This window comes from Cyprinus carpio, chromosome B7, assembly GCF_018340385.1.
Source record: "Cyprinus carpio isolate SPL01 chromosome B7, ASM1834038v1, whole genome shotgun sequence".
Taxonomy (NCBI): Eukaryota; Metazoa; Chordata; class Actinopteri; order Cypriniformes; family Cyprinidae; genus Cyprinus; species Cyprinus carpio.
Window position 1 is genome coordinate 32,237,804 of NC_056603.1, and position 27,405 is coordinate 32,265,208.

General features: G+C 37.2%; 2 protein-coding genes across 4 annotated transcripts in view; one reads left to right on the forward strand and one right to left on the reverse strand.

Moving 5' to 3' along the window:
* LOC109060900 (protein phosphatase 1 regulatory subunit 14B-like) overlaps window positions 1-1,124 on the reverse strand; it is a 28,384-nt gene extending 27,260 nt beyond the window's left edge. Inside the window, exon 1 of the mRNA XM_019078053.2 lies at window positions 385-1,124. Within this exon, the coding sequence (XP_018933598.1) occupies window positions 385-585 (201 nt within the window). The 5' untranslated portion in view covers window positions 586-1,124. The remainder of the gene's footprint in view (window positions 1-384) is intronic.
* Window positions 1,125-9,191: 8,067 nt separating this feature from the next.
* Window positions 9,192-27,405, forward strand: part of LOC109053272 (1-phosphatidylinositol 4,5-bisphosphate phosphodiesterase beta-3-like) — a 58,975-nt gene continuing 40,761 nt past the window's right edge. For all 3 annotated transcript variants that reach the window (XM_042728348.1, XM_042728349.1, XM_042728350.1), the window contains exon 1: window positions 9,192-9,708. In XM_042728348.1, the coding sequence (XP_042584282.1) occupies window positions 9,610-9,708 (99 nt within the window). In that variant the 5' untranslated portion in view covers window positions 9,192-9,609. The remainder of the gene's footprint in view (window positions 9,709-27,405) is intronic.

Consider the following 27,405-nt stretch of genomic DNA (forward strand, 5'->3'; position numbering starts at 1 on the left):
ATAATAATAATAATAAGTTTAAATAGTAGATCAGTAAGTTGGCTTTCTCAAGCCAACTTAATAAGAAGTCGAAATACAGTTAACATAGTAACTAATGCGCTCTCCCTTTAGCGCTTAAAGTCTCTGGAAATAGAATGTGGGTCAGCTGCAGATTGACGCTTAAACACACACTTACATTATGCCCATTGGCTCGTAATGATATTACAGTGGCTGCGCAAGACGCACTGCTGCAATTAAAGCTCACTTACTATCTATTAATATACAATGTGTTTTTCACCTGCGGGTGACTTTATCACGGCTTGTGTTTATTATATATTACCCCAATATACTGTTTTTAATGGTTCTAAACTTTTAGAGAGTAAAGGTTTCACAAATGAGTCTTACCTCACAGTCATAGAGATCCGTTAGCTGGTCAATAATCCACTCTTCCAAATTAAGTCTCTTTCTCAGTTCTTTCCGGTCGTATTTCACTGTGACCCGTCCTTGCTTGCGGACCGGGGTCTCGGCTTCTTCGGTTGAACCGGGGGGCGTCTGGAAGTAAACGCGAGCTTGCTGGCTCGATTCTGGACTTGTTACCGCCGCCATAGTCCGCTAATATTCTGTGAATAACCGGCTGATACAGAAGATCGGGGTTTCTTCCCCGTGTTTGCTGAGCAGTGTGATTTAAAAGGCCACTAATAGAGCTATTATTTATTCCTTCTCGCAGAACTCAATGGCATTTGGCAACTTCTTAATAATATTTCTAAAGTCATATAAAGTTACTTGGATGTTTGTTTCGCTTGGTCTTGTCAAAATCTACGTCGCTAAGCACTTACAGGAATACAAACCGCGTGTCTCCCTTTGCTTTAGAAAGTAAACTAAACCACAAACGCTCAAATCACTTCAAACTCCAGCGTCTTCCTCGTGGCCCACTGTTTTCCTTCAAATAAAGATGGAAGCCGTTTACAAAGATTTATCCGTTCATTTAAAGAGAAAGGCAGACTCTTCCCCTCTCTAATACAAAGCAATACAAACGAAAACAAACAGTGCAGTGTCCCCCTTCTTTGCTTCTTTTTTGTCCTTCCTTTCCCCTCCTCTCTCTTCCTACTCTGCTTCCCTCACCCGAGTGATGTGTAACCCCCTCTGAGCCCCGGCTCTCCCTCCCTCTCGGCCTGTCTCTCTCTCTTCCTTTCCCTCCCCTAGCTGTCTCTAACGCTGACTAATAAATGCACCATCCCTCACTTAAGGCTACAACCATATAATCCTGTTATTTCAAGTGAGTTGTCAAAATCAGTGAAAAAAAAAAAAAAAAGGTTTCTTTGATAGTGCCCTCTACAAGTGACACTTTTGCATTCTGTTAAAACGATGTCTGCTAGATTTGTGTACTCATCAGTAGCTTTTTTTATTGTTTTATTGATCAGGAAACTAAAGTGTATGATGGGAACAATATATATATATATATATATATATATATATATATATATATATATATATATATATATGAAAGTGAAAAAAGTCGTGACATTTGGCAAGTATGGTGACCCATACTCGAAATTGGTGCTCTGCATTTAACCCATCCAAGTGCACACACACAGCAGTGAGAAGTGAACACACCGTGAACACACACCCGGAGCAGTGGGCAGCTATAGATCCAGCGCCCGGGGAGCAACTGGGGGTTCAGTGCCTTGCTCAAGGGCACTTCAGCCATGGGTATTGAGGGTGGAAGAGAGCGCTGTTCATTCACTCCCTCCCACCTACAACTCCTGCCAGCACCGAGACTCGAACCTGCGACCTTCTGGTTACAAGTCCAAATCTCTAACTATTAGGCCACAGCTGCCCCTTGTGGGCATATATATATATATATATGTTATATATATATATACAGATCCTTCTCAAAAAATTAGCATATTGTGAAAAAGTTCATTATTTTCCATAATGTAATGATAAAAATTAAACTTTCATATATTTTAGATTCATTGCACACCAACTGAAATATTTCAGGTCTTTTATTGTTTTAATACTGATGATTTTGGCATACAGCTCATGAAAACCCAAAATGTTTTTAATACAAAAAAAGTCAACCTTCAAATAATTATGTTCAGTTATGCACTCAATACTTGGTCGGGAATCCTTTTGCAGAAATGACTGCTTCAATGAGGCGTGGCATGGAGGCAATCAGCCTGTGGCACTGCTGAGGTGTTATGGAGGCCCAGGGTGCTTCGATAGTGGCCTTAAGCTCATCCAGAGTGTTGGGTCTTGCGTCTCTCAACTTTCTCTTCACAATATCCCACAGATTCTCTATGGGGTTCAGGTCAGGAGAGTTGGCAGGCCAATTGAGCACAGTAATACCATGGTCAGTAAACCATTTACCAGTGGTTTTGGCACTGTGAGCAGGTGCCAGGTCGTGCTGAAAAACAAATTCTTCATCTCCATAAAGCTTTTCAGCAGATGGAAGCATGAAGTGCTCCAAAATCTCCTGATAGCTAGCTGCATTGACCCTGCCCTTGATAAAACACAGTGGACCAACACCAGCAGCTGACATGGCACCCCAGACCATCACTGACTGTGGGTACTTGACACTGGACTTCAGGCATTTTGGCATTTCCTTCTCCCCAGTCTTCCTCCAGACTCTGGCACCTTGATTTCCGAATGACATGCAAAATTTGCTTTCATCCGAAAAAAAGTACTTTGGACCACTGAGCAACAGTCCAGTGCTGCTTCTCTGTAGCCCAGGTCAGGCGCTTCTGCCGCTGTTTCTGGTTCAAAAGCACACGCCTGTGCATGGTGGCTCTGGATGTTTCTACTCCAGACTCAGTCCACTGCTTCCGCAGGTCCCCCAAGGTCTGGAATCGGTCCTTCTCCACAATCTTCCTCAGGGTCCGGTCACCTCTTCTCGTTGTGCAGCGTTTTTTTTGCCACACTTTTTCCTTCCCACAGACTTCCCACTGAGGTGCCTTGATACAGCACTCTGGGAACAGCCTATTCGTTCAGAAATTTCTTTCTGTGTCTTACCCTCTCGCTTGAGGGTGTCAATGATGGCCTTCTGGACAGCAGTCAGGTCAGCAGTCTTACCCTTGATTGCGGTTTTGAGTTATGAACCAGGCTGGGAGTTTTTAAAAGCCTCAGGAATCTTTTGCAGGTGTTTAGAGTTAATTAGTTGATTCAGATGATTAGGTTAATAGCTCGTTTAGAGAACCTTTTCATGTATATATATATATATTTGAGATAGGAATTTTGGGTTTTCATGAGCTGTATGCCAAAATCATCAGTATTAAAACAATAAAAGACCTGAAATATTTCAGTTGGTGTGCAATGAATCTAAAATATATGAAAGTTTAATTTTTATCATTACATTATGGAAAATAATGAACTTTTTCACAATATGCTAATTTTTTTGAGAAGGACCTGTATATATATATATATATATATATATATATATATATATATATATATATATATATATATATATATATATATGTTTTTTTTTTTTTTTTTTTTGTCATGACTGTTACAGAAGGGGCAAACTAGCCAACCCAGAACTTTTCATTCGTTAAAGGTAACAACCAGTTAAAGGTATAGCCTAAAAAAAAAAAAAAAAAAAAAAGCTAAAATTAAGTGTTTTTTTATTATTGAAGTAATGTTGTTTTGGTATCTTTTTGAGTTTTTTTTTTTTTCTTATGTGTTATAGATATATTTTAATTTTATATCCAAATCCACGCAACTTTAAAGTGGTAGAAGACATAACACACTCATAATACACAGAACGTTATCGTCTGTTTGTGTGGACACTAATAATGATCGTTTTTGTCTGTGACCTCCAGACAAACCAGTCTTCTAGAAAAAAAGCTGTATTATTCTATGTGTAGCGGGTCGCCCCCTCATGGGCGCTACCAAATTGACATCACATGACTAGCCTTCTCAAACTGAGTTACTAATACTGAACTGTCAATATCATGCAACAATTTATTGTGATTGAATCTAAAAAAAAAGGCCCATATGTGAATACGTGGAATGAAAACAAATAATAAGCAACAAAAGATTAAAAAAAAAACATAATTGAAGAAGCAGCACTAAAGTGTAAAAAAGTGACGTGTCATACAGCCAAGTATGGTGACCCATACTCGGAATTCGTGCTCTGCTTTTAACCCATCCAAAGTGCACACACACAGCAGTGAGCACGCACACACACACCGTGAACACACACCCGGAGCAGTGGACAGCCATTTATGCTGCGGCGCCCGGGGAGCAGTTGAGGGTTCAGTGCCTTGCTCAAGGGCACCTCGGTCGTGGTATTGCCTGTCCGAGACTCGAACCCCCAACCTTAGGGTTCGAGTTTGAGTCTCGGACCGGCAATAAACAAGTTTAATGCATGTAGTCCATAACCACTGAAACTATTGGCATAAAAAAAGTCAGTAAAAAGTGTTTTTTTTTTTTTTTTAAATAATACGCTAGCTTACTCCTGCAATTATGACATGAGAGTAGTATGCCAATTTGACGTTCAAATTAAGTCAAAACTTACTGAGAGCAGCTTTAAGAAGTAGGCTAAGAAGTCTTCCATCATTTATTAAAATACAAAAAAGAACAAATAAACACAAAATAATAAAAAGTGGAATGTTGTTAGAATGCTGTAGGCTGATTAGAGGCTACATAACATTCCCACCTCTACTGTGACGTTTCACAAGTGGCATGAAGACACTGAATTATTCAAAATACTGTGTCTGGATCTTACAGTCTAGTAAACCCACAGCATGCTGTGACACAGTTTTTCTCATACATGCATTCACACACAGACATATGTACAAATATTTGAATACTTTAAGACATTATTACTGATGATTGTTTTGCTACTGAACTGGTTTGTATGTGTGACAACCCTGCTATGGTCTCAGCATTTTACAATCCAGTAGGTGTGTGAGGGTTAAGTGGGTAAAGCTGCATGTGCTGCATTTTTGACTTGATTCTTGTGTGAACTTGTAATAATCTCTTAAGAAGTGTTAATACTAGAGGATATACTCAAACAGCTAAAAAACACATTAAATCATGTCAGATCCACCTTATGAAATAAAACACTTGCCATTTTACTCATGGGTTGTGTTTTGATGTGTTTTGTAGGATGAATAGTTTTATTATAAAGGGTGAAAAAAACGAGGGAGGTAAAATGACTGAAAATAAGCCTTTTTTTGTCTTCCTCGATTTCAGCAAGCAGTCACCCAGGCAAAATCTCAAGGTGAGAATTCAGGCACATTCAGTCCTGAGTAATCAAAAATAGCTGCAGTACAAGGCTGAAATAAATGCATGTGCAATATCCATGTTTTCGTCAGGAGTCTGGATCGCCTTTCATTTGACACCTTCCTGTGCAGATTTACAGAACACATTCTCAAAACTTTATTAATGAAAATAAACAATGTAGTTTGTTATGTCTCTACTTGTCAAACCCCTCCTTAAAAAGCATTTCTCCGTGATCCATGGTCTTTATTACTGACCCAGCATCAAATGAGTACCTCAGAATAAATTCTGATCAATACGTATCAAATTACGCAACCAGCACAGAGAAAGACAGTACATATACTTGGTGTGAATTAACAACTAAGACATTAATCTCAGTGGTGTTACTGCTGCCACCTGGCTGATATGAAAGATGGCATCACAACAAACAACAGAGAATTGGCAGAAGAGTGTTAGGCAAACTGAAAATGACCTATATTAGGGGTATAACAACAGAAAGCCAGTGTGATAGGGATCTGGAGAGGAACAGAGTGAGTGAGGATGCCTGCAGTGGGTGGGGAGAGGAAACAAAAGCGCCATTTTGATGAGAGATTAGTTTGATTAGACCACAGCTGTGGCCATTGAGAGAAACTGAAGGAACGACGAGGAAACCAATGCATTTATAACACAGCTGTTGTGTGAAGCATTTGTGTTAAAATGCAGGCGCTAGCACAGTGCTTCTAAATCTTTTGGAGTCCCAGACCTCTATTGTTCACAACAATATTCAAAGGCCTTGTGACTTTTCCAACTGTTTATAATTTACTGGAGAAGGATTAAAGATAAGGATTTTAAACAGAGAGAGAGAGAGAGAGAGAGAGAGAGAGAGAGAGAGAGAGAGAGATTGACTTATATATTATGGTTCTTCAGAGGGAATAAAAAGGTTGTTGAGTGAAAAAAGAAAATTAAATAAGAAACATATCATTTTAATGATTGTTTTGTTTATTTTAAATCATAATTTTAAGTCATCTGAAACCCCTTGGAAGTTTGCTGAGGCCACCTGGTTGAAAAAGATTTGTATTCAGACCATTTATAAAATATTATAGCAATTGCATGCTATAGTTTCATAATACTATTATTGGAACAAGATTCAATCTTTTTTTTTTCATTCATTCCCCTGCATGGTTGATAATCTCCATTCCATGTTCCATGTGTATGATATAACACTAGATGGCGACAGTGGACTGTCGGACTGTGGTAGACTTCAAGTCAGTCCTGTCTGACTTTAACAAAGAAGCTTTTGAGGAGGTTTCAGAACTTTTGGCACACATTTCTGCTATCTAAAAAGTAATGTGATCAGCTTTTGCTGCTACTGTAGACTGTGTCAGCGATTTCTCATTCGGTAAAACGGGGGAAAGACAAAGCAAATAATAAAGAACGAACTTTGTAGAACATTCGGATGACATCTTTAAATGGCATATTTTTAAATCAAATATGTTCTGGATAAGAATGTGTGTGTGTGTGTGTGTGTGTGTGTGTGTGTGTGTGTGTGTGTGTGTGTGTGTGTGTGTGTGTGTGTTTAATTACTTGTGTCTCTGGGCTAAAATACAATGTGTCTTTGTAAGTGCTTGGCTTTTGGTCAGAAATAGCCTCGGATTAGAGTGACTGAATCACTCACTTATCGAAGTTTCATTTATCTTTCCTTGCATGTCCTTATATTCTCATCTTTCCATCTCTCTGCAGTGTTTATTATTCTGCATCAAACTTTCTGTTCCAGCTTTACCAAAGTTGCATGCTCTCTTGAGTCCACAAATCTCATTCTTCACAGCCAGGGTTGTATGACACATTCAGAGCACAGAATGAGAGGCCCAGCTTGGCTTGACATTGAAAATACATGTCTCTCTGTGTGCGGTGAGTGTCCCAAACAGTAATAAAAGTTGAGAACATTTGCAAGGTGCACCTTTGAAGGGTCACTGTTTGACTGTCTTTCTGCTTTCTCGCTCTCCCAGGAGAATTGCTGTATATTTTCATCTGGGAAGTGGACACCTGTTCAGGAATGAGAAGGAGGAAGGGGGGCAGTATCAATGGGTGCTGACAAGCTGGAACCTTCCTTTATGCAGCAAAAAGAAACAGAGAAAGCCTACATGAAGACTGGATCCTAGGCTGTGTCTCAAACATCCAGCTGATTCATTTAATTTGATTTTAACTTTAATATGGTTAGTTAGTTTGTTTAGAATTTAATCAAGAGATTTGGTCAAACTGGAATGCTGAGTATGCTGAAAGTGCTTTGAACGCTGTCTTCTGGAGATGCTGGATATCATTTGGCACAATGCTAAAAGTGCATGCACTCTCTAGTGCCTAGCAGCTCAGTGTACATCATTGTACACTCATTGAGGAGCAGTATGGAATTGAACGAGTAAACTTAAATGTCCACTGTGGTTTTGGACAAATAGTGCACTGTATACTCGTAAAAGAGGGGCAATTTTAAACACAGCCTAAAACATCAATCTTTGCATGTCACTTCTATTTCTTCCAGTTTGAGAAAGAATTAACCTGAAGTCAGAGAAAACCCCACGGCTATGTTCGAAATCACATACTTTTTGAGTAGGAACTTTATTTGAATTGTTCTATATCATTGGTCTCAAATTCAATTCCTGGAGGGCCACAGCTCTGCATAGTTTAGCTCCAACCCTAATCAAACTCCCCTGATCCAGCTAATCAAGGTCTTCAGGATTAATAGAAGCTTTCAATGAGTTGGAGCTGGTTGGAGCTAAACTCTGCAGAGTTGTCCTCCGGGAATTGAGTTTGAGACCACTGTTCTATATGGTATGAATGTATGTATGTAATCTGGTCTGGACATATTACATTTGTCATTTACAACTCCCGTGACCTGACGGGATGGCCTAGTGTCCACTAGATGCACATATCTGAACTTTGCTGGTAGTAGTAAGTCATCTGGATAGTTTTCACCTACTGTTTTATGCATACTATGAATTTGAACACACTATTTTTCACGTAGGCCTAATGTTTTCACACACTATATGTGAATGTAGGCATACAGGGCATCTGAAAACAGGCTCTCTGACCTAAATTTTTCATCATAATATTACAATTTTAATTTAAATTATAAACAGGAAGGGAACGAAGAACATTTAGGCCTAAATTATCAAAGAATATCTCTAAGTCTAAGTCTCTGAGTTTAAAACTCTTACAAAAACATAATTTATAATCATTGAAGCTGTCTACATTGTGAAATAAACCTCTTATTGTACGTGTAACTGCACTTTGTTGTTTATAAGAGAATTTGCCAGAGAGCATAATTATGTTAGAAAGCACTGAACAAAACTTCAACGTTTCAGCGTTGACTCATATGGACGCCTCTGATTGGCCATCATAAACTCAACAGAATCATGTGACTGGTTATAATGCACACCGCTGTAAAAACGCTTAAAATATGGCAGCATGAGCAGTTTTAAACTAATGCCGACAATCAACACTTCTCATTTAATTTTCACTTTATTTCACGCAAGTCACTTTCACTAAGGTGAAACCATCAGGAGCCCAATTTAGGGGTAAAAAAGAGGAAAATGTGCAAAACATAAATCTATTCAGCTGTCACTCATCTCGCAATATATAGCCTATAGCCTATCACTTATGTTATTCTGTGTTATTAAAATGTGATTTTGTAATATAAATGTACTTTTTAAAACAAAATGATGACTAGAGGCAATATCCATATAGCCTAGTTAATGAGTTTTGTTTGTGTTTTTTCATAAGAACTCAAATTCTTTGGCTCACAGCGCGATTCGTGTTTAACATTCTTTCTTGGAAAGAGGAAAAACAAGCATAAACAGAGGGGAAATCTGGACAAGAGGAAAGCGAAAACTATGATTCCTCTTGTAGATACATCCTACCAGCAGCACGTTTCTAAATACTGGAATGACAACAGAAAGACAAAAGAATAAAAAAAGAAAAGAAAAGAAAAACACTTCCTCGTATGTTCGTTTTTTTCTTCCTTCACTTCCTTACTCCCCCCGTCTCTCTCTCTCTCGCTCACTCTCTCTCCTTCCCTGTCCTTTTCGCGCTCTCATTTAGTTCGGAGAAAACATGAAGGAAAAGAGGAGCAAATTCCAGCGAGGACCAAAGTCAAGGGAAAGTTTCTCCTGAACTGGGCTCTCATCATTACCGAGCGGATGGACGGACAGGAAGGAAAATATCAATTCAAGTCCTTGCCGTGATAAGCGCTTAGATTAATAAACAGTCGCTGAAGTCATAAACTGCTCTCGCTCGTGAATGTGTGACAGTCGCGCCCGCGTGCGTTGAGCCAGCCGGACTCGAGGCATTGGAGCGGGCTCAGGTTCTGTCCACTGAAGCTCAGAGACTTCAAACCGAGAAGCAGAGGCGTCGCCACCCGTCGATTCAGCAGCCATGGCCGGGGCGAAACCGGGAGTACACGCGTTGCAGCTCAAACCGGTGTCTGTCCATGAGGTGCTCAAACGGGGGAGCAAGTTTATTAAATGGGACGAGGTAAGAAGATACCGTTCGTCCGCCTGTCTGTGATTTTATGTGGCGTGATAGTCGACTAGTGTTACATGTTGAAGTAATTTACAGGGGAACATCTGACACCCAGGATCAGGAGTTCAACACTCTTCCATTAGTTCTTGTGTTCTGAGGCTCATGTTATTAACACTCAGCTTGTTTTGTTTGCTGTTTTTTTTTTCTTCATACCTTGAAATACTTTTAAGTCGTTCTGCTTACAATCATAATATTATTATCTAGGCTACTGAGAAACAAATAGTCTTAAAGTGTGCTAAATGTGTAAGATCATGAAATTCATGAATCGTGTCGCATGGATTTGAGTTTAACCCTTTAATACAGTTTAGTGTCAGACAAAAACACGTGGATCAGGAGCATTTTCTGATCCATGATTATTAAACCCCATCCTTAGTGCCATTAGATAGCAAACTTTGTTGTTGTTGGGGTCTTTTAAACTTTTTTTCATGTTGAAGGAAGAACAGAAGTTAAAAAGCACCCTCACAATATAATGTTAGAAAACTGTTAGGCACTAGGTAAGTGATATTAGGAGATTAACATGATATCAGTTTGTATTAAAATATAAAAAATATTGAACACATCACACAACTTGAACCAACAGGTACCTTCAGACAGACACAGATGAACAGCACATGCATACAGTTTATTTATAGTCGCTGTATGTATAAAATAATAACATGTTTTCACCTTTCAGGTTTTGGAGCATGTGTTAGTGATATCATGAGTTTATTTAGGTATGTTACATGAAGGTAGACATCTAGAACGTTATCTAAATAAGTCACCTGCCTTGCAGTGACCTAAATCAATGTAAGATGTCCTTGTTCAGGACAGTTTGAGAATCACATAACTACTGCTCATATGAAGGCAATTAGAATAAATTAGTAAGTTAATAATGCATTCGTTCACTGGAAACAGAAAAAAACAATTCCCCCTTGAGTATTTCTTCTAAGGGGTTAATGGCAACATAAACCCATACGCTTACAAGAAATCAACATCTCCTCTGAATTCTTCAGCGTAGTTGCTCACCTGGCAAAAAGGGCCTGTGTGTTTGTGTGTACAGATCATGTTTCAAATCTTGCACGGGTCAGCCATTACAGTTGTAATCATGTTGAAGGGTGGGGGGTTGATTATTTGATCAAATCACTGAGCACTGCTTTAGCAGATCCCCACTGCTCTTAACTGGAGCTCAAAGAGCCAACACTTTTTGATAAGAGCAACACTGAGTAAGGAGAATGTGGCCTGTACAACTTGATGATACACTTCATGTCTTAAAAGTCATTAATAATTGACTTAAGCAGTCCTTAAATGCTGAGTGGTTTGTACTGGGCTAACTCCTCTTAGACATGCTTCAGGTGTGTGTCTGTGAGAGAGAGAGAGGCTGTTGTAAACCTTCAATATTGTAGACCATTGTAGATAGAAAATAGCATTTCACTTGGAGAGTGTGTGTTAGTGCATCCATTGGCAGATGAACCTGTCATTAGAGGCATTCATAAATAAATAACTAGCTGTATTTAACTATAATGAGGTCTTATTATATCCTTATCTGAGGTCATAGCTATAGTTAAGGACATAATTAGTCCATCTACCAGAAAGGCAGTTTAACCTTCTATTGTCTAGGCCAGGGTGTCAAACTCAATTCCTGGAGGGCCAGAGCCTGGCAGAGTTTAGATTCAACCCTAATTAAACACACCTGATCCAACTAATCAAGTCGGTCAGGCTTATTTGAAAACTGTATGTGTGTTGGAGCAGGGTTGGAACAAAACTCTGCAGGGCTCCAGCCCTCCAGGAATTGAGTTTGACACCCCTGGTCGAGACATTATAGGCAATTTTTTAAACCATTTTTGGTAAAGAATATGCTATAAATACTATTCTGATTATTTTGTTTATTATTTTATTTATGTTTTAATAATGTTGTAATATATTTAGCCCATCACTCATATTGGATCTAAAGACACGTCCAATGTAAAAGTGCCCCTTGGATATAATTTTCCGTTAAAATACTACATAGCAGCAGATACACTAATGCTGAATACTTAAACAGCTGTGGCAGCTAAAGTTACTGTAACAAATCATTTTGCGTAAGTGGGGATAAATGGATTTGTTGCATTGTGTGCGCAAAGTGGACCCATGATACAATCACAATGGAATCAGTTTATTTCAGGTTTTTTTTTTTTATTGTAGCTCTATGATGTACACTGCTAATTAAATAACAGCATAATACAGAAGTTTTAATAAAATATGTGAGATTACGAAATTCCAAAAGTGAAGAAACTAACCAGGAAGTTCTCAAAGTTGCTACTCAAATTGTATTACTCATTATGTATATAATTTCATCTAATATATAATTTAAAATAACAATATAATAAATATATATATTTTTTATGTCATAATACACTTTTGTCTAGATAAAAATAATTTTCCTTAAGGGGGTCTTTAACCCCATTTTACTGTAGTCAAAAATAGGTGGATTATTATTGGTTTTCAAAGATCACAGGTAAATGTTACATAAGAGGGAGAAGCAGTGTCATGTTTTATCTGAGATGAAAGGTATGTCACATAGCGTTTCTGATGTCATAATGCATTTTGAATGATCTTTAAATAACACAGACATGGATAAAAGCTTTTAAGCTGAGCAAACAAACTCACAATTTGTAATTATGTCAGTTCAGGGCCTGAACTCTTTCAGTGATGGTATGGCTTTTTGTTTTGTGAAGTATCAGTCTGCCGTGTGTTTAAATCCCTTTCATGCCTTGCATGCTGTCACTGTGCAGTTGTGTCTCTGATGATGTGCAGTGAGGAAATGAAACAGCACAGGGCTCAGTTCCACATGGTGCTGAATGTCAGACTTCAACGAGGAAGAAGTTGATGCAACAGTGACTTTCTATTCAGCGCTGCCTCTTTACCACCCTCCTTTTTGTGTGCTGTTAATCTCGCCTTATCTCTGAAGGAAACTGTAGTGAAACATTGTGGCTACTGATGTGATCTAATGATCTCTAGTACATTATCTAATTCTCAGAATGAACTGGTGCGAGTCAGACAGTAAGGCGCAATGCTCTAGTGCACCTTTAAACATTCAATGAACCATTTCCCAAAACTCGGCTAGTCTGGGATTGAAAGCCGACTTGGACATGATCCCAACTGATCATGCAATGGACTGCAGCTAAACTTAATACCCTTCATCAAGAGCGCTGCCTCTCTGGCTGCATACACATTGCAGCTAAATACAGTTGTCACTTCTCTTCTAACTGATCAATCTCACTGGGCTCACTCACTTGAGTTTGGTTATTTATGAAAATTAACAGTGTGTTGCATTGCTAAATATACACCTGAAAAATGTATGAAGTGAATTTTCATTATATCTCCTGATTACAGCACCCAACTGAGCAACTTAATGTAGTCATGTAATTAAAAGTAGAAAGTAGAAAAGGCTTCGCTATTTAAAAAACGTAATACTTTTATTCAGCGGGGTGCATTAAATTGATCTAAAGTGATATTGGTAAAGACATTTATAATGTTACAAAATATTTCTAGTTCAAATCAATTCTGTTCTTTCAACCTTTATATTTATCAAAGAATCCTGAAAAAAACATGTATCATGGTTTCCACAACTGTTTTCAGTATTATTAATAATAATAATAGCAATTCAGCTTGAGCGCCAATTCAGCAAATTTGACTGATTTCTAGAGGATCATGTGACACTGAAGACTGGAATAATGGCTGGTGGAAATTCTGCTTTACCATTACAGGAATAAATTACGTTAAACAAATGTTTATATTTACTTCCATTAAAAGCAATGTGTATATTAAGACTTTGCATGTAGTTCAGTGAAGACAGTGTTGTAGTACTGATGCCCCTGAGCAAATCAGCTAGCTGTGAGCTTTGACTTGCAAATTTTTCCTCAGTCTTCCGCTTGACAGGTGTCTTTGGTGAAAGAGAGCACCAAGGATTATAGTTAGGGGAATATTTTGGAGCCACGAGGACGTAGTCACAGTCAAACATAAGAAATAGTGACAGATCCTACTTGTGTGTGTTTGAGAGAGAGAGAGAGAAACAGATGTAGCTGCCTTGCATGTTTTTCAAGTGGGAATATAAATGTTGTCCAAACCCAGTAAGGATGGTTTTGGTTTGGAATGAACATACCCTCTGTCTTAACTAACCAATCTGACAGAGGATTCACAGGGACTGCAATATTCATCTTTTTCTCTCTCTCCAAGGGAATTCCACAGGAAGTATTTAGGGTTTGTGATTAACTGTGTGAACTGCAAGCAACTATGCAAGCATTCCTCTCAATGGAGCAGAAAAACAGCAGTGACTTGGACACACAGGGTGACTTGAGTGAAGGATTGGCTGGTGTAGGAGGATAATTCTGAGAGGGGAGGGCGAACTGTGCGTGAGAGGAGAGAGGTTTCGCACACGGAGGCCAAACAAGGAGATAACATGGAGGGAAATATTGAGAAGTGTCGCCAGGCATGCTGAGGCACACATAAATTAGAGACCATGTAGGCAGAGAGGAGAAAATCACAGTAAAAAGACAGAACAACTGAAAAACACTAGAGTCTACTTCTGTTACCGATGGCCCACTTGCTGTCTCCTCACTTGTCAGTCTCTTTCTACTTTTGTTTTCCCTCCTCTTTCTCATCCTTCATTGTGAACTCGTGCTAACTGCTCTGTTTAGCAGGCACCAAACTGTGTTTGTATGAGCTGTGGTAAATCTGGAAATCTCACACTATTGAGCCCACAAGTTAAATATTAATGTTTTGACTATATCAAGTGTGACAAGCTGTGTTTTGTGTGTGTATGTGTTTAAGAGACTATTTGACTTCGTAGAAAGGAGTTGTGCATGTTTAGTCATGTCTGGTGCGCATGTGTACACAAAAGCTTGGCGCATCCTGTGAAGGGAATTGCTCCACGTATTATAATATCAGTGTAGTTTATGTTTTTATGGTTCCCTAAATATCCTAATTGAGGCTGTGTGTTTTTGTGTGTAGAAACTCATGATCAAGCTGTGAAATCATTTTATTTATTTATTTCACATTTTCTGGAAAATATATATACAGAATGAATCTAAACAAGTTAAGCGATGATGATAATTTAACTTTTATTTATTTATTTTGACAAAACATTTAGTGTAGTAAACACACAGGTGTAGAAGAATGTAGGCAATTTTGTGTTACATTTTTTGGTCTGCTTTTACTTGAGCTAGTAAGCAACCAACCAGAACGCCACAGAATTTACATTCATATTTTGGCCTAATCATTTAGCAGACACTTATCCAAATCAACTTCAATGAGGACTACAACAAGTGATTTATCATAAGGAGGAGGTGAAGTGCTAGCAATTCAAAGTTTCAAGCTAGAAGAAAGAATAGAAAAACAAGTGTGTGTGTTTCTTGGTGCTCATGGAACACAGAAAAAAGTGGTTTAAAATTGTACCTTTTGGGGTACAACAGCTTGTCCCTGGAGCAGTACCTTTTAATTTCAGATGTTTCTTGAATGTTGTCAGAGATTCGGCTGTCCTGACAGGATTAGAAAGATCATTGCACCTGCCAGGAACAACGAATGAAAAGTTCTGGAAAGTGATCTTGTTGTCTCTCTGTGATGGTACTATGAGACGCCACTCACTTACCGACCACAGGCTTCTGGGGAGGATGTAGAATCATACAAACCAACCACTTAGCAACATGTAACACTTGTAAGCATACTCGACTACTTTTAAACTATGCATGCTAATCTTCTTTCATATGTAAGTTAAAATTTTTTCCCTCATTAATTTCCTCATGTTTTTCATTTAATTTTTTGCTTGTCCTCTCCCCTAACTGATCGCATTCTCCTTCCCTTCTCATTTTGCATTCCTCACACGTCTATCCAATGTTTGTCGCACAAAAGCCCACACACCTCCTCAGAACACATGTTGCATGCACACCAGTGGCGTGTGGTGGTCTTCTGTAATGTGGAGGCAAAGTCTTCTCTGCATCATTTCCATTTGATGATTACACTTTTTAAAGGCGTATGGAACAGCATTTATACGACACTATAAACAAATAACTGTTACTGCAGTAATTTTAGTATGTGTATATTAGCATATGTGACCCTGGACCACAAACCAAGTCATAAGGTTACATTTTCAAGAAAATTAAATTTAGAGTTATACATCATCTGAAATCTGAATACATAATCTTAAGATTGGACAATATTTGGCTGAGATACAACTATATGAAAATCTGGAATCTGAGGGTGCAAACAAATCAAAATATTAAGAAAATCGCCTTTAAAGTTGTTTAAATTAAGTCCTTAGCAATGCATATTACTAATCAAAAATTAAGTTTTGATGTATTTAGGGTAGGAAATTTACAAATTATCTTCATGGAACATGATCTTTATGTAATATCCTAATGATTTTTTGCATAAAAGAAAAATCAGTCATTTTGATCCATTCAATGTATTGTTGGCTGTTGCTACAAATATACCCGTGCGACTGGTTTTGTGGTCCAGGGTCACATATTATATATTAAAACCAAATACTCTCCCCAAAATATAAAATCTGTCCCTGCATTGAAAGTCGATTCCACAGAAACTGTAAGGCTTAAAAACAAGACATCGTAAAAGTAATCCATATGAACTGAGCAGTTTAGTCCAAGTCTTCAGAAGAAACACGATCGCTATATATAATAAACAGAACTATTTTAGCCTTTTATTATTATTATTATTATTATTATTATTATTATTTTAGAAACATTGATTCACACACACATAGAGCACATCAAGTATGGTCAACAGATGGCTTAAAGTAAGTTGCTGATTATTGATCAAGTTTTTGATTCCAACTAAAGTGAAAGTGATATCAGAGTGAATGAGCTGTTTACTTTATAATTGATGCTCCATTTCCACACTTTTGCACCTCATTGAGAATGCACTGATGTTTGTTTCTGTTTGAAACTTGATCAGCCAGTGGACAATATTGCTTTAGAACAAAAAAAAATGCTTTGATCTCATATTTTGTAGTATTTGTTTAGGTTTTTTTTTTTTTTTTTTACACTTGATTATTTCTCATCAGAAATTTGCTGTGAAGGCATTGCTTCCCTGCCTCCTCAGGGAGAACTGCCTTTGGTGCACACAGACGCACATTGCAAGGGTTTGATGTGGTTTGCAACATGCAAAACTCGACCAACCTCATACCGTCTTATACATGTCAGCATGCTGTTTTGGTTTGCTGCCAGAAAACAACTGATTTGAAAGGATATAGGAAACAAGTAGCAGCAAAGCACAAATACAAGACGATGCATTCATTCGGGAGCTTTTCTGTCGCCTGTGCTGATTATTCAGGATAAGAGCTGTCTATGAACAGTTTCCTGGAAAGGGCTGAGAGGGGAACACTTATCCAGGTGTGCCAGTGCAGCTGTACTTGCATTTTGTTGACTCTTACCACACTGCTAATGGAGTCTCACCTCACTGCAAAACAAGCCTCCGCACACTTTCAGAAGGAGAAAACAGAGCTTGAAGAAGAACATGAAGAACAGGGTCATTATTGCACACTCAAACAGAACATGTGTCCGAGTCGATGACCCACAGTTCACATATGGGTGTGTTTGACCTCTGCTCACCCCCTCCAGCCCTTCCTTGTCTTCTGTTTCACCCTCTCATTCAGGAAGGAGACCTTTCTGTGTCTGTGTAATTCAGACCAAGTCACTGACTCCTATGGTTGCTGTAAATCAGCCTTTATAGTGCATTAGAAAATGTCTTGCATCCTTCGTCCTTCCTTCCCTCCTTCTTTCTTTATTTACCTTAACCTGGGATTTCTTTGGCATTTTCTTTCCACTCTTTGTCATTCCTTTTGTGGTTGTTTTTTATCCCTCTTGGTACAGTAAATGTGGATAGTTTACCCCAATATTAAACTTGTCATCATTTGCTCATACTCATGTTGTTCCAATCTGGAATCTGTATGGCTTTCATTCTTTTGTTGAACAGACCGTGCTGGTCACTCTTTTCCATTCATTTATAGTGAATTAAGAAAATATCATAAATGTGTGCCATAAAAACTTGTTCACACAGACAAATGTTCAGTGTGAAAATTCTGTGATTAAACCTTTTATTTAAAATCAATTTTGTCTGCATGTTGCAGAGTTTTTCTTCTTCTTTATAGAGAGGTGTACTATTTTCTTTTCTAACATACTGCAAAGAAAACTGGGCAACCAATAAGATTTTGTTCAAATGCCCTGAGCCGCTGCAGTTACATAAAATTGAAGTGGTGGCACTCATGAAGACTATTTTTCTAAGTGACAATGATTAGGAGAAGAATTGAATACTGTCTTTCATTGCCTCTTTTGTATTTACTGTTGGTTTATAAATTACACTGTGAATGCAAAAATTGGAACAGCTGTTTGAAAACATGTAAATGGGGTTACTGAGGTAACCAGGATATATCTGCTTTTCAGTGAGTGTCGCCTACTGTCAGAGAGTTAGTTCATGTTTTCATTCAGCTTGTCTGCCTTGTTTAATGCTTTGGTCTGAAAAGACAAATTGCATGCAAACTGGACCAAATTTTATGGCAAACATTTGTGTGTGTGTGTACAGGCCCAAAAGACTTGTGCATTTTATTGTATTACAGGGGTCAGGGACTGCATTTTTTTAAATTATAAATTTAGATACATTTTTGCTAACCTAACATAAGAATATAAACCATAAATGTTTAAGAATCACTTAGGCTACCTATGGGCGAGTCATGATCAGGTAGATCTTGAACCGCATGCTCACGCCAGAAAACTACTAATTGGGCTAAATGCTTCGTTTGACTTTTCGGAGATCATCTACTCTTCCCTTTGAATTACCTCTGACCTACTTTCTATAAGATCTGAATTTCTGCATATTGAATTTTAAAATATTGAATTTGATGTTCTGAATTTCCTCTTCATTTTGAAAACGTGCTGTATTTTTAATAACTGGATATTTGCAGCCTAAGATTTCAGAACAAAAAAAACTTCTGTTTGAAAATACATGTCTTTAAAATTTGCCATAAAAATATTCAGTTGTGTTAAATTTCAAATGTTTAATATTCAAGTAAAAAAAAAATCTAATTCAGAACTACGTTAAATGCCACATAATATTCAGTTTTGTTAAATGACTCTTGTCAATAACTCAAATTTACAGCATACAAATTCAGTTAGTTGTGTCATATTATAAGCTCCATGGTGCTCTGATTTGAATGCTCGGATGGAAGGGGCGTGTCGGCTGTGAGACTTCATTGGAAATGCCCACTGCTAAGTTTGGCTAGCATCTTTGCATATAAAATAAGTATTACATATGTATCTCTCCAAAGAACCTTTACTACGTTTTTACTATTACAGCTGTTGAGATGAAATAATCATGGAAAGTGTTCATTAGCATTATATTTAGTAGGGATGCAAAGAAATGAAATTTCTTGGCCCAAGCAGAACAAAATGAAACACGGTTTTTCACGTTTTTTTTTTTTTCTATGTATTTTAACATTTTAGCTTTTTTTTTCACCATTGCATAAATTAAATAGCCAAATGTGCTTTTTACCGTTTTGTCTTGCTTTTCAAATAAAAAATCAATTACAAAACAGCAATTTAAAAATATTTACTTAACACTGAACATTTTAAAACATTCTAGCAGACTACATATCAACACACAATTTAACTAAAAATTAATAAGTTAGTAAAATAATATTTTTGGCCATTTTTGAGACCCCCTTCTTGAATCAGGCGTGTATTTTTTTTTAGTGTACAAATAAATGCAACCTTGCAGTGCAGATGTTCTTTTAAAACATTAGTATATATTACAGATCCCAATTTGAACACTATGTATGAATGTTATAATAATAAAGATGCTGTAGGGTAATTATTATTATTATGTTTATTATTGTCTTTTTATATTTTTTATTTTATAGAACAACAATAAAATTACAATACTAATATTTATGAATGTTGATGGAGTTGTTGCTTTATCTCAGCTTTTATTTTAGCAGTAAACCGCTGGAAGATCTCAGTGCTGCTTTTTGTTGACAACAGCAGATTTATAAATGATTCCCATTATGAATTTGGGAAGTTGTTTGCCGCACAAATCAAATTGTCACATGGCTCTAAAATAAATTCATAAAAATGTGACTGAGCAACTGACGAATAACACTGTTTCAGTTCAAGATTTTCCTTGCAGTTTGGACTCGTGCAGCACTATCAGAATACATGCAATTTGCATTCTGCAGTTTATGTACTAGCTGTTTAAGGCCATTTCGCGATTTCAATCATCATACAGTAACCAGCAACAACCACCCCTTCCTCTTCTCATCTGAGACATGTGATGCAATACTTATCAGTCTCTCGCTGTCGGTGCTTGTGTTGATTTTTGCTTCTTTCTCGGACACTTTGAAATGCTTCCACACTGTGATGTATGCTGCATTAGCGGGCGCATCAGTTTGATCGGGTCGCGTCATAGTTCGGTACATATTATTCGGTCTTTTCGCTTTTTCGGTTGACAACGAAAGAACGTTTTTTTTTTTGTTATTTTTGGCCGAATAATTTCGGTTGCCGAACATTTGGTGATTCCCTAATATCCCTAATATTTAGATTTACACCTTTTCACGAAATGATACAGAGTTTTGATTTTTAGATTATGTTTGGATGTTGTGTGCTTGAATTAGATTGTGCAGCAATTTGTATTTTAGACTATAGTTTTGCACTTTAACAAATTCTTTCATCATAACAATGTAAATAAGAGATTCGTTTTGCAGTGTAGGCTGCATCACTGAATATAAACTCACGCTGTGTGATTGACAGCCCCATCAATTATTAAGGGAGCATCCATTGATCACTTTCTGTGTATAATTTAAGATTAGGCATTAGAATGAACATGGTTAATTACATGTTGTGATATTAGTGTCAGGTCCATATCTTACAGTAAAAGTCTGTTTACAAAGCCTGTGCCTAAATTGCAACTGATTTAGCAAAGAATCCACAGTGAAATGTACTGAACAAACAAATAATGCTTAGACACCCACATAGTAAAAATAAATAGAAATATTTCTAGGATTAGTTTCCATTGGAAGGTGACATTATTTTTAGTCCATGATCCTGTATTGCTCTTCTCTCCTTCTCATCTCACCAGTGGGCAGTGGGGTAATGTACAGTCAGGTGGTTATCATAAAATTAATGCATGACCCCTCTGCCTCACCTCAGGGTCTACATTTACATTTATGCATTTAGCAGATGCTTTTATCCAAATAGACTTACAGTGCATTCAGGCTAACATTTTTTACCTAACGTGTTCCCTGGGAATCAAACCCACAACCTTTGCACTGCTAATGCAATGCTCTACCACTGAGCCACAGGAACACAATTTTTTAGTCTACTGAGCAGTGATGAGTGACTGGCTTTACATTACACCTTACTTTCCTGTGTGTACATGTATATGGCCTGCTAATCTTGCTGAGTCCAAAGGTGAAATCTTAACATAAAAGCTGAATTTTGACAAGATGGCACATAACATTTACATGCTGACACAAAAAACCCAAGTTTAATAATGGTAGCTTTGATTATGCAGATTTTCACTGTAATTTTTTCACCTCCCTGTCCACTGTGTCTCTGCATTCCCAGACTTTAAGGTGTTAAAGTTAGTCATGTTGTGTGTGTATGTGCATTTATGTAAGAGCCATAAAAGCATGTAAATACTGAAAGCCAAATACACCCAAGAGCAAAGATAGCAGACCACTCACCCACTGAAATAACTGACATTGTTGATGCAATAGCTGTGTGTGCCTCTGGCTGAGAGAATGCATGCACTGCTGTCGTGTGCAGGCCACAAGCTTCAGTTCACTTTTAATGGTTTACTCAGATGACCATTTGGAGTCCTCTGACGTGCACAAATGTCAACTATGCACACAAAGATGAAGTTGTAATTTGGCTCAACTACACACACACACACACACACACACACACACACACACACACACACACACACACACACATAGTGCCCTAAAGACAACATTGCCTTGTTTGCTGTGGAGTCAAGAAATCTGTAAATATGATTGAGATAAATATGAGACAAAACTACAGAATGTCACATTTTATTTTTGGGTGATTCAACACATAGATGTTTTACCAGTTAAGGAGATCAGCACTTCTAGATTTGCATTCCCCTATCTGATGTTAGCATAAGTATTGGAACAGTTGCCTCACAGGCCTTTCTAAGTCATCAGCTGTGCCCTGTGGCATTAATTGTTCAGATATTAAACGCAGGAATGTGTTTTATCCAGGGCTGGAATATATATATATATATATATATAATATAGAGAGAGAGAGAGAATAAATTGTGAATAAATGTGATCTTACCGCACCATTTCATCTCTGTGTCTGATTTGAAGCTGGCAGAATGCTAGAGATAACGTGTCATAACTGTCATTTTTACCCATTCAGTCAAATATTGCGCTGCAAAGAGCAATACTAGTTTCCATGACCATGGGATGAAAATATATATTAGAAAATCATGAAAAAGTTATTTATTAATTTTTTGTAACATTTCAAAAAGTGAAACTTTCATATGTTTTAGATTCATTACATGTAAAGTAAAACATTTCCAAAGTTTTTTTATTTATTTTTTATATTTTGATGATTAGAGCTTACAGCTCATGAAAGTCAAAAATCCAGTATCTCAAAATATTAGAATACTTACATTTGAGTTTCATTAAATGACCATCCCTACAGTATAAAACTGTATCAAAGCATATTAAATGCAAAGTTGATTGGAAGGAAAAAATTGGGTAGGAAATGTTGCACAAGCAACAGGGATGACTGCAAGCTTGAGAATACTATCAAGCAAAGCCGATTCAAACACTTGGGAGAGCTTCACAAGGAGTGGACTGAAGCTGGAGTCAGTGCATCAAGAGTCACCACGCTCAGACGTCTTTAGGAAAAGGGCTACCAAGCCACTTCTGAAACAGAAACTATGTCAGAAGCATCTTACCTGGGCTAAGGAGAAAAAGAACTGAACTGTTGCTCAGTTGTCCAAAGTCCTCTTTTCAGACTGTTACAGCCTGTGCCTTGAGTGTTTCATTGTTCTCTATGTGGGACATCATCGCTCTGCTATTTTCATTCTGTGTTGAGTCTGATTGTCTAGGTCCACCCCTGTGCACCTGCATCTAGTTGTGCTCATGGTTCAAGTGGCTATATAAAGGACGCTGAAGCAAAGCATGAGGGTAGAAAGAAGAGACACCAGGAAATAATCTTCTTTGTTCCTTTATTGTCCTTTTTTGTTCCTAAGTGAAGTTTTTAATTTCTGTTTAGCTTTGGTTATGTTTAAGGTATTCATATTATTTTGGGGTTAGTTATTTGGAATCTAATCGTTTGTTTTTGTGTTTTTCATAGGATATGTGTTCCTGATTTCTTTGCCCTTTAAAGGGATAGTTCACCCAAAAATGAAAATTATGTCATTAATGACTCACCCTCATGTCGTTCCAAACCCGTGAGACCTCCGTTTATCTTCGGAACACAGTTTAAGATATTTTAGATTTAGTCCGAGAGCTTTCTGTCCCTCCATTGAGAATGTATGTACGGTATACTGTCCACGTCCAGAAAGGTAATAAAAAACATCTTCAAAGTAGTTCATGTGACATCAGAGGGTCCGTTAGAATTTTTTGAAGCATCGAAAATACATTTTGGTCCAAAAATATCAAAAACTACGACTTTATTCAGCATTGTCTTCTCTCCCGGGTCTGTTATGAGCGCGTTCACAACACTGCAGTGTAGTGATATCCGGTTAAAAAAGTTAACAGCTTAAGTCATTTGTGGATTAATGCTTATTGTTGACGCGAACCGTTTCAAACGATTCAGTTCGATTAGGTGAACTGGTTCAAGAAGATACGGTTACATCGAGTGATTCGTTCGCGAACCGGATATCACTACACTGCAGTGTTGTGAACGCGCTCATAACAGACCCGGGAGAGAAGTCAATGCTGAATAAAGTCGTAGTTTTTGATATTTTTGGACCAAAATGTATTTTCGATGCTTTAAAAAATTCTAACGGACCCTCTGATGTCACATGGACTAATTTGAAGATGTTTTTATTACCTTTCTGGACGTGGACAGTATACCGTACATACATTCTCAATGGAGGGACAGAAAGCTCTCGGACTAAATCTAAAATATCTTAAACTGTGTTCCGAAGATGAACGGAGGTCTCACGGGTTTGGAACGACATGAGGGTGAGTCATTAATGACATAATTTTCATTTTTGGGTGAACTATCCCTTTAATAAATACTCTATAATGTATTCTGGTTTCTCATGTCCTTTCTTTGTTATGTTTTCCCCCTTCTGACACCTTTAAATAGGGGTGCCTAACACAGATAAAAGTAAATTTTGCATTTCATTTGAAAATCAAGGTCTGGATTCTGGAGGAAGACTGGAGAGGCACCGAATCCAAGATGTTTGAAGTCCAGTGTGAAGTTTCTGAAGTCAGTAATGATTTGGGGTGCCGTGACGTCTGCTGGTGTTGGTCTGTTGTGTTTTATCAAGTCCAAAGTCAATGCAGCCATCTACCAGGAGATTTTGGAGCACTCAGCCATCTACCAGGAGATTTTGGAGCACTTTATGCTTTCATCTGCTGACAAGCTTTATGGAGATGCTGATTTCCTTTTCCAGCAGGACTTAGCACCTGCCCACAGTGCCAAAACCTCTTCCAAGTGGTTTGTGTACCATGATATTGCTGTGCTTGATTGGCCAGCCAAACGTGCCTAATCTGAACCCCATATGGAATCTATGGGATATTTACAAGAGAAAAATGAGAAACAAGCTGAAGCTCAATAGTGCATCAGCAGTGCCACAGGCTGATCGCTTCCATGCCACACCTCACTGATGCTGTCATTTGTGCTAAAGGAGCCTCAACCAAGTATTGATTGCATAAATGAACATACTTTATAGAACTCAAACGTTTCTGTTTTGCAAATCCTTTTTTGTGATTGATCTTAGGAAATATTCTAATATTTTGAGATACTGGATTTTTGACTTTCATGAGCTGTTGTAAGCTCCAATCATCAAAAAAAAACAAAAAAAGTTTTACTTTATATGTAGTGAATCTAGAATATATGAAAGTTTCACTTTTTGAAATGTTAAAAAAAAAATCTGTGTGTGTGTGTTTTGTTAATATTTGGGTAGTGTATCTATGTGTCAGATCATTAGGGTTTTGACAGGTTTTTATAAGCCTGTACACACTCACTAATGAGACCCTTACAGGGTAAGGATCACTTCACTCCTCTCCACACAGCCACAGAAAAACTCTGGCTTAAATGGTTCATCAAGTAAAATTTCACTAAATAGAAATCTTGAATCCTTCTGGTCATCAGTTTAGGTCAACTAAACAGTTTTTTCAAGTTGTGATGTTTACCCTGTTTTGTGAGTTCCACCAATCTGAATGCATTGTTTTTTCTTTCCAAAATATTAACAGTGCATCAAATACTCCTATTTGTGGAGATTAGTAAGCTAGGACCTTAAAGGTTAGTTTACCCAAAAATGTCATTCTAAACCTGTATGACTTTGTTTCTCTCTCTGGAACATAAAAGAAGATATTTTGAAGAATGTTGGTAACCAAAAACTTTTAGTGATCATTGACTTCCATTGTATGGAAAAACATTTCACAAAAAGGATTTCCGTTACCTAATAAAAATGAATTTTGAACCACTGGAGTCACATGGACTGCTTCAGTGATGTCTTTACTACCTTTTTAGGCCTTGAAAGTGATAGTTGCGTAGGCTGTCAGTGGAGGGACAGAAATCACTCCAGTTTCTTTACATATATCTTCATCTGTGATCCAGAGATGAATGAAAATTTTAGGGGTTTAGATCAACATGAGAGTAATTAATGACAGAATTTTTCATTTTTGTGTGAACTCTTCCTTTAAGACCGTAGGACCTGTTGAACGCACTGAACTTTATCCTTCATAGCCTTGTTTTAAATCATGTCAGATGAAATATGTTGTTTAACCTTGACCAAGGTCTGCTCCTCTCTCTGTCTTTCTCATATGCTGTTTGTATTTATTTTTCTAGCTTTGTCTTTTATATTATAATCACCTGATGTCTTTGAGAGGTCTGTGCACACAGAGAAGAAATGGTGCTTTAAATGAAGCTTTTTTTTAGCAGGATGATCAAAACACTAATATATTTGTTTATGCAAACATTAAAACCAGTCAGCATGCAAATGTATGTGATTGTGTTCAGAGACAGTTCTTGTTGTTGTTGTTGTTGTTGTTGTTGTGTGTTCATATCTCCCAGCACTGGGTGGAGTTTTTCAGAGAAGTTGTAAGAGAAATCTGTGCTCCCTGATTAATTTAATCATATGCAAACATTCCAAAAAACAGCTCACTTCTGTGTTACCTCTAACACATACAGATGTCCAAGCACATTTCATGTCACCTGAAACTGGTATGAAATGTTAGCATACTGTGAACTGCACAGTATATACTGCTTTTTAAAATAGTATTACAATAATATGTAAAACAGTATGTATTATCTTATTTTAATAGTTTTGAATCTGGTTTTATGTTATAATACTCTAACTTTTGCCAGTCCAATCAATAAATGAGGCATTTAAAAATTAAAGATGTAACTAAGATGTTATGGGTAATATTGCTTGAAAAGTTTGAGATTGGTAAGATATATATATATATATATAAAAGAAACATTACTCATTATCAAATATAATGAGATGCTGCTTAATATTTTTGTGGAAACTGACGTAAGTTCAAAAGAACAACATTTAATTGACAGAAATATTATTGTAGAAATTATAAAGGTCTTTTTGATTAATTTCATGTATCCTTGCTGAATAAAATTATTTTACTGAATAAAAGAGTACTGAGCCTTTTGAGTGGTAGTGTATTTTGTAGTGCTGTCAAATGATTAATCACAATTAATTGCATCCAAAATAAAAGTTTTTGTTTACATAATATATGTGTACTGTGTATATTTATTATGGATATATAAATACACGCACATGCATGTATACATTTAAGAAAAATGTTACATTTATATATTAAATTTATTTATATATGATATTAATTATATCAGTATAAATATATACAAAATAAAGATTTAAAAAATATATGCTGTCTATACTCAGTACAAACATATCATGTAAAAAAAAACTTTTATTTTAGATGCGATTAATCGCGATCAATCGTTTGACAGCACTAGTATTTTGTGTAGTATACAGTACATGCTACATGCTTACAAATAATTGCAAGTGTACATTATGCTAATATACCATTCCAGTCATATGTAGATAGCCATCAGCTTCTGTTACTTGTGCATTAAACTCCTCTAATGTCTCTCTCTGTGGCTTTTGAGGTTTTGGTTTCAGTCATTACATTAATTTCTAAATCACACTGTCCCTCAGGACCATCCACCCATTCCGGGCACTTCCCATTTATCTAACTTACTTTCAGATTTTTATGCCTATGTTTTGCCTCTGCCATTCTTCTGATTATTGGCTGTATTTTCATCATTGATTTATAGTATTGGCATGGCTGCCACTGTGATTTGGTTACCGTAGAATCAGTTTAATTAAGTTGCAATTGAATTAGCGACAATTATTTCTATGTAATAAATGTTCTAAACCGTGTCATTTTTCTCAGTGATTAGTCTTCATTAGCATTCATTTCAGTTGCTAATG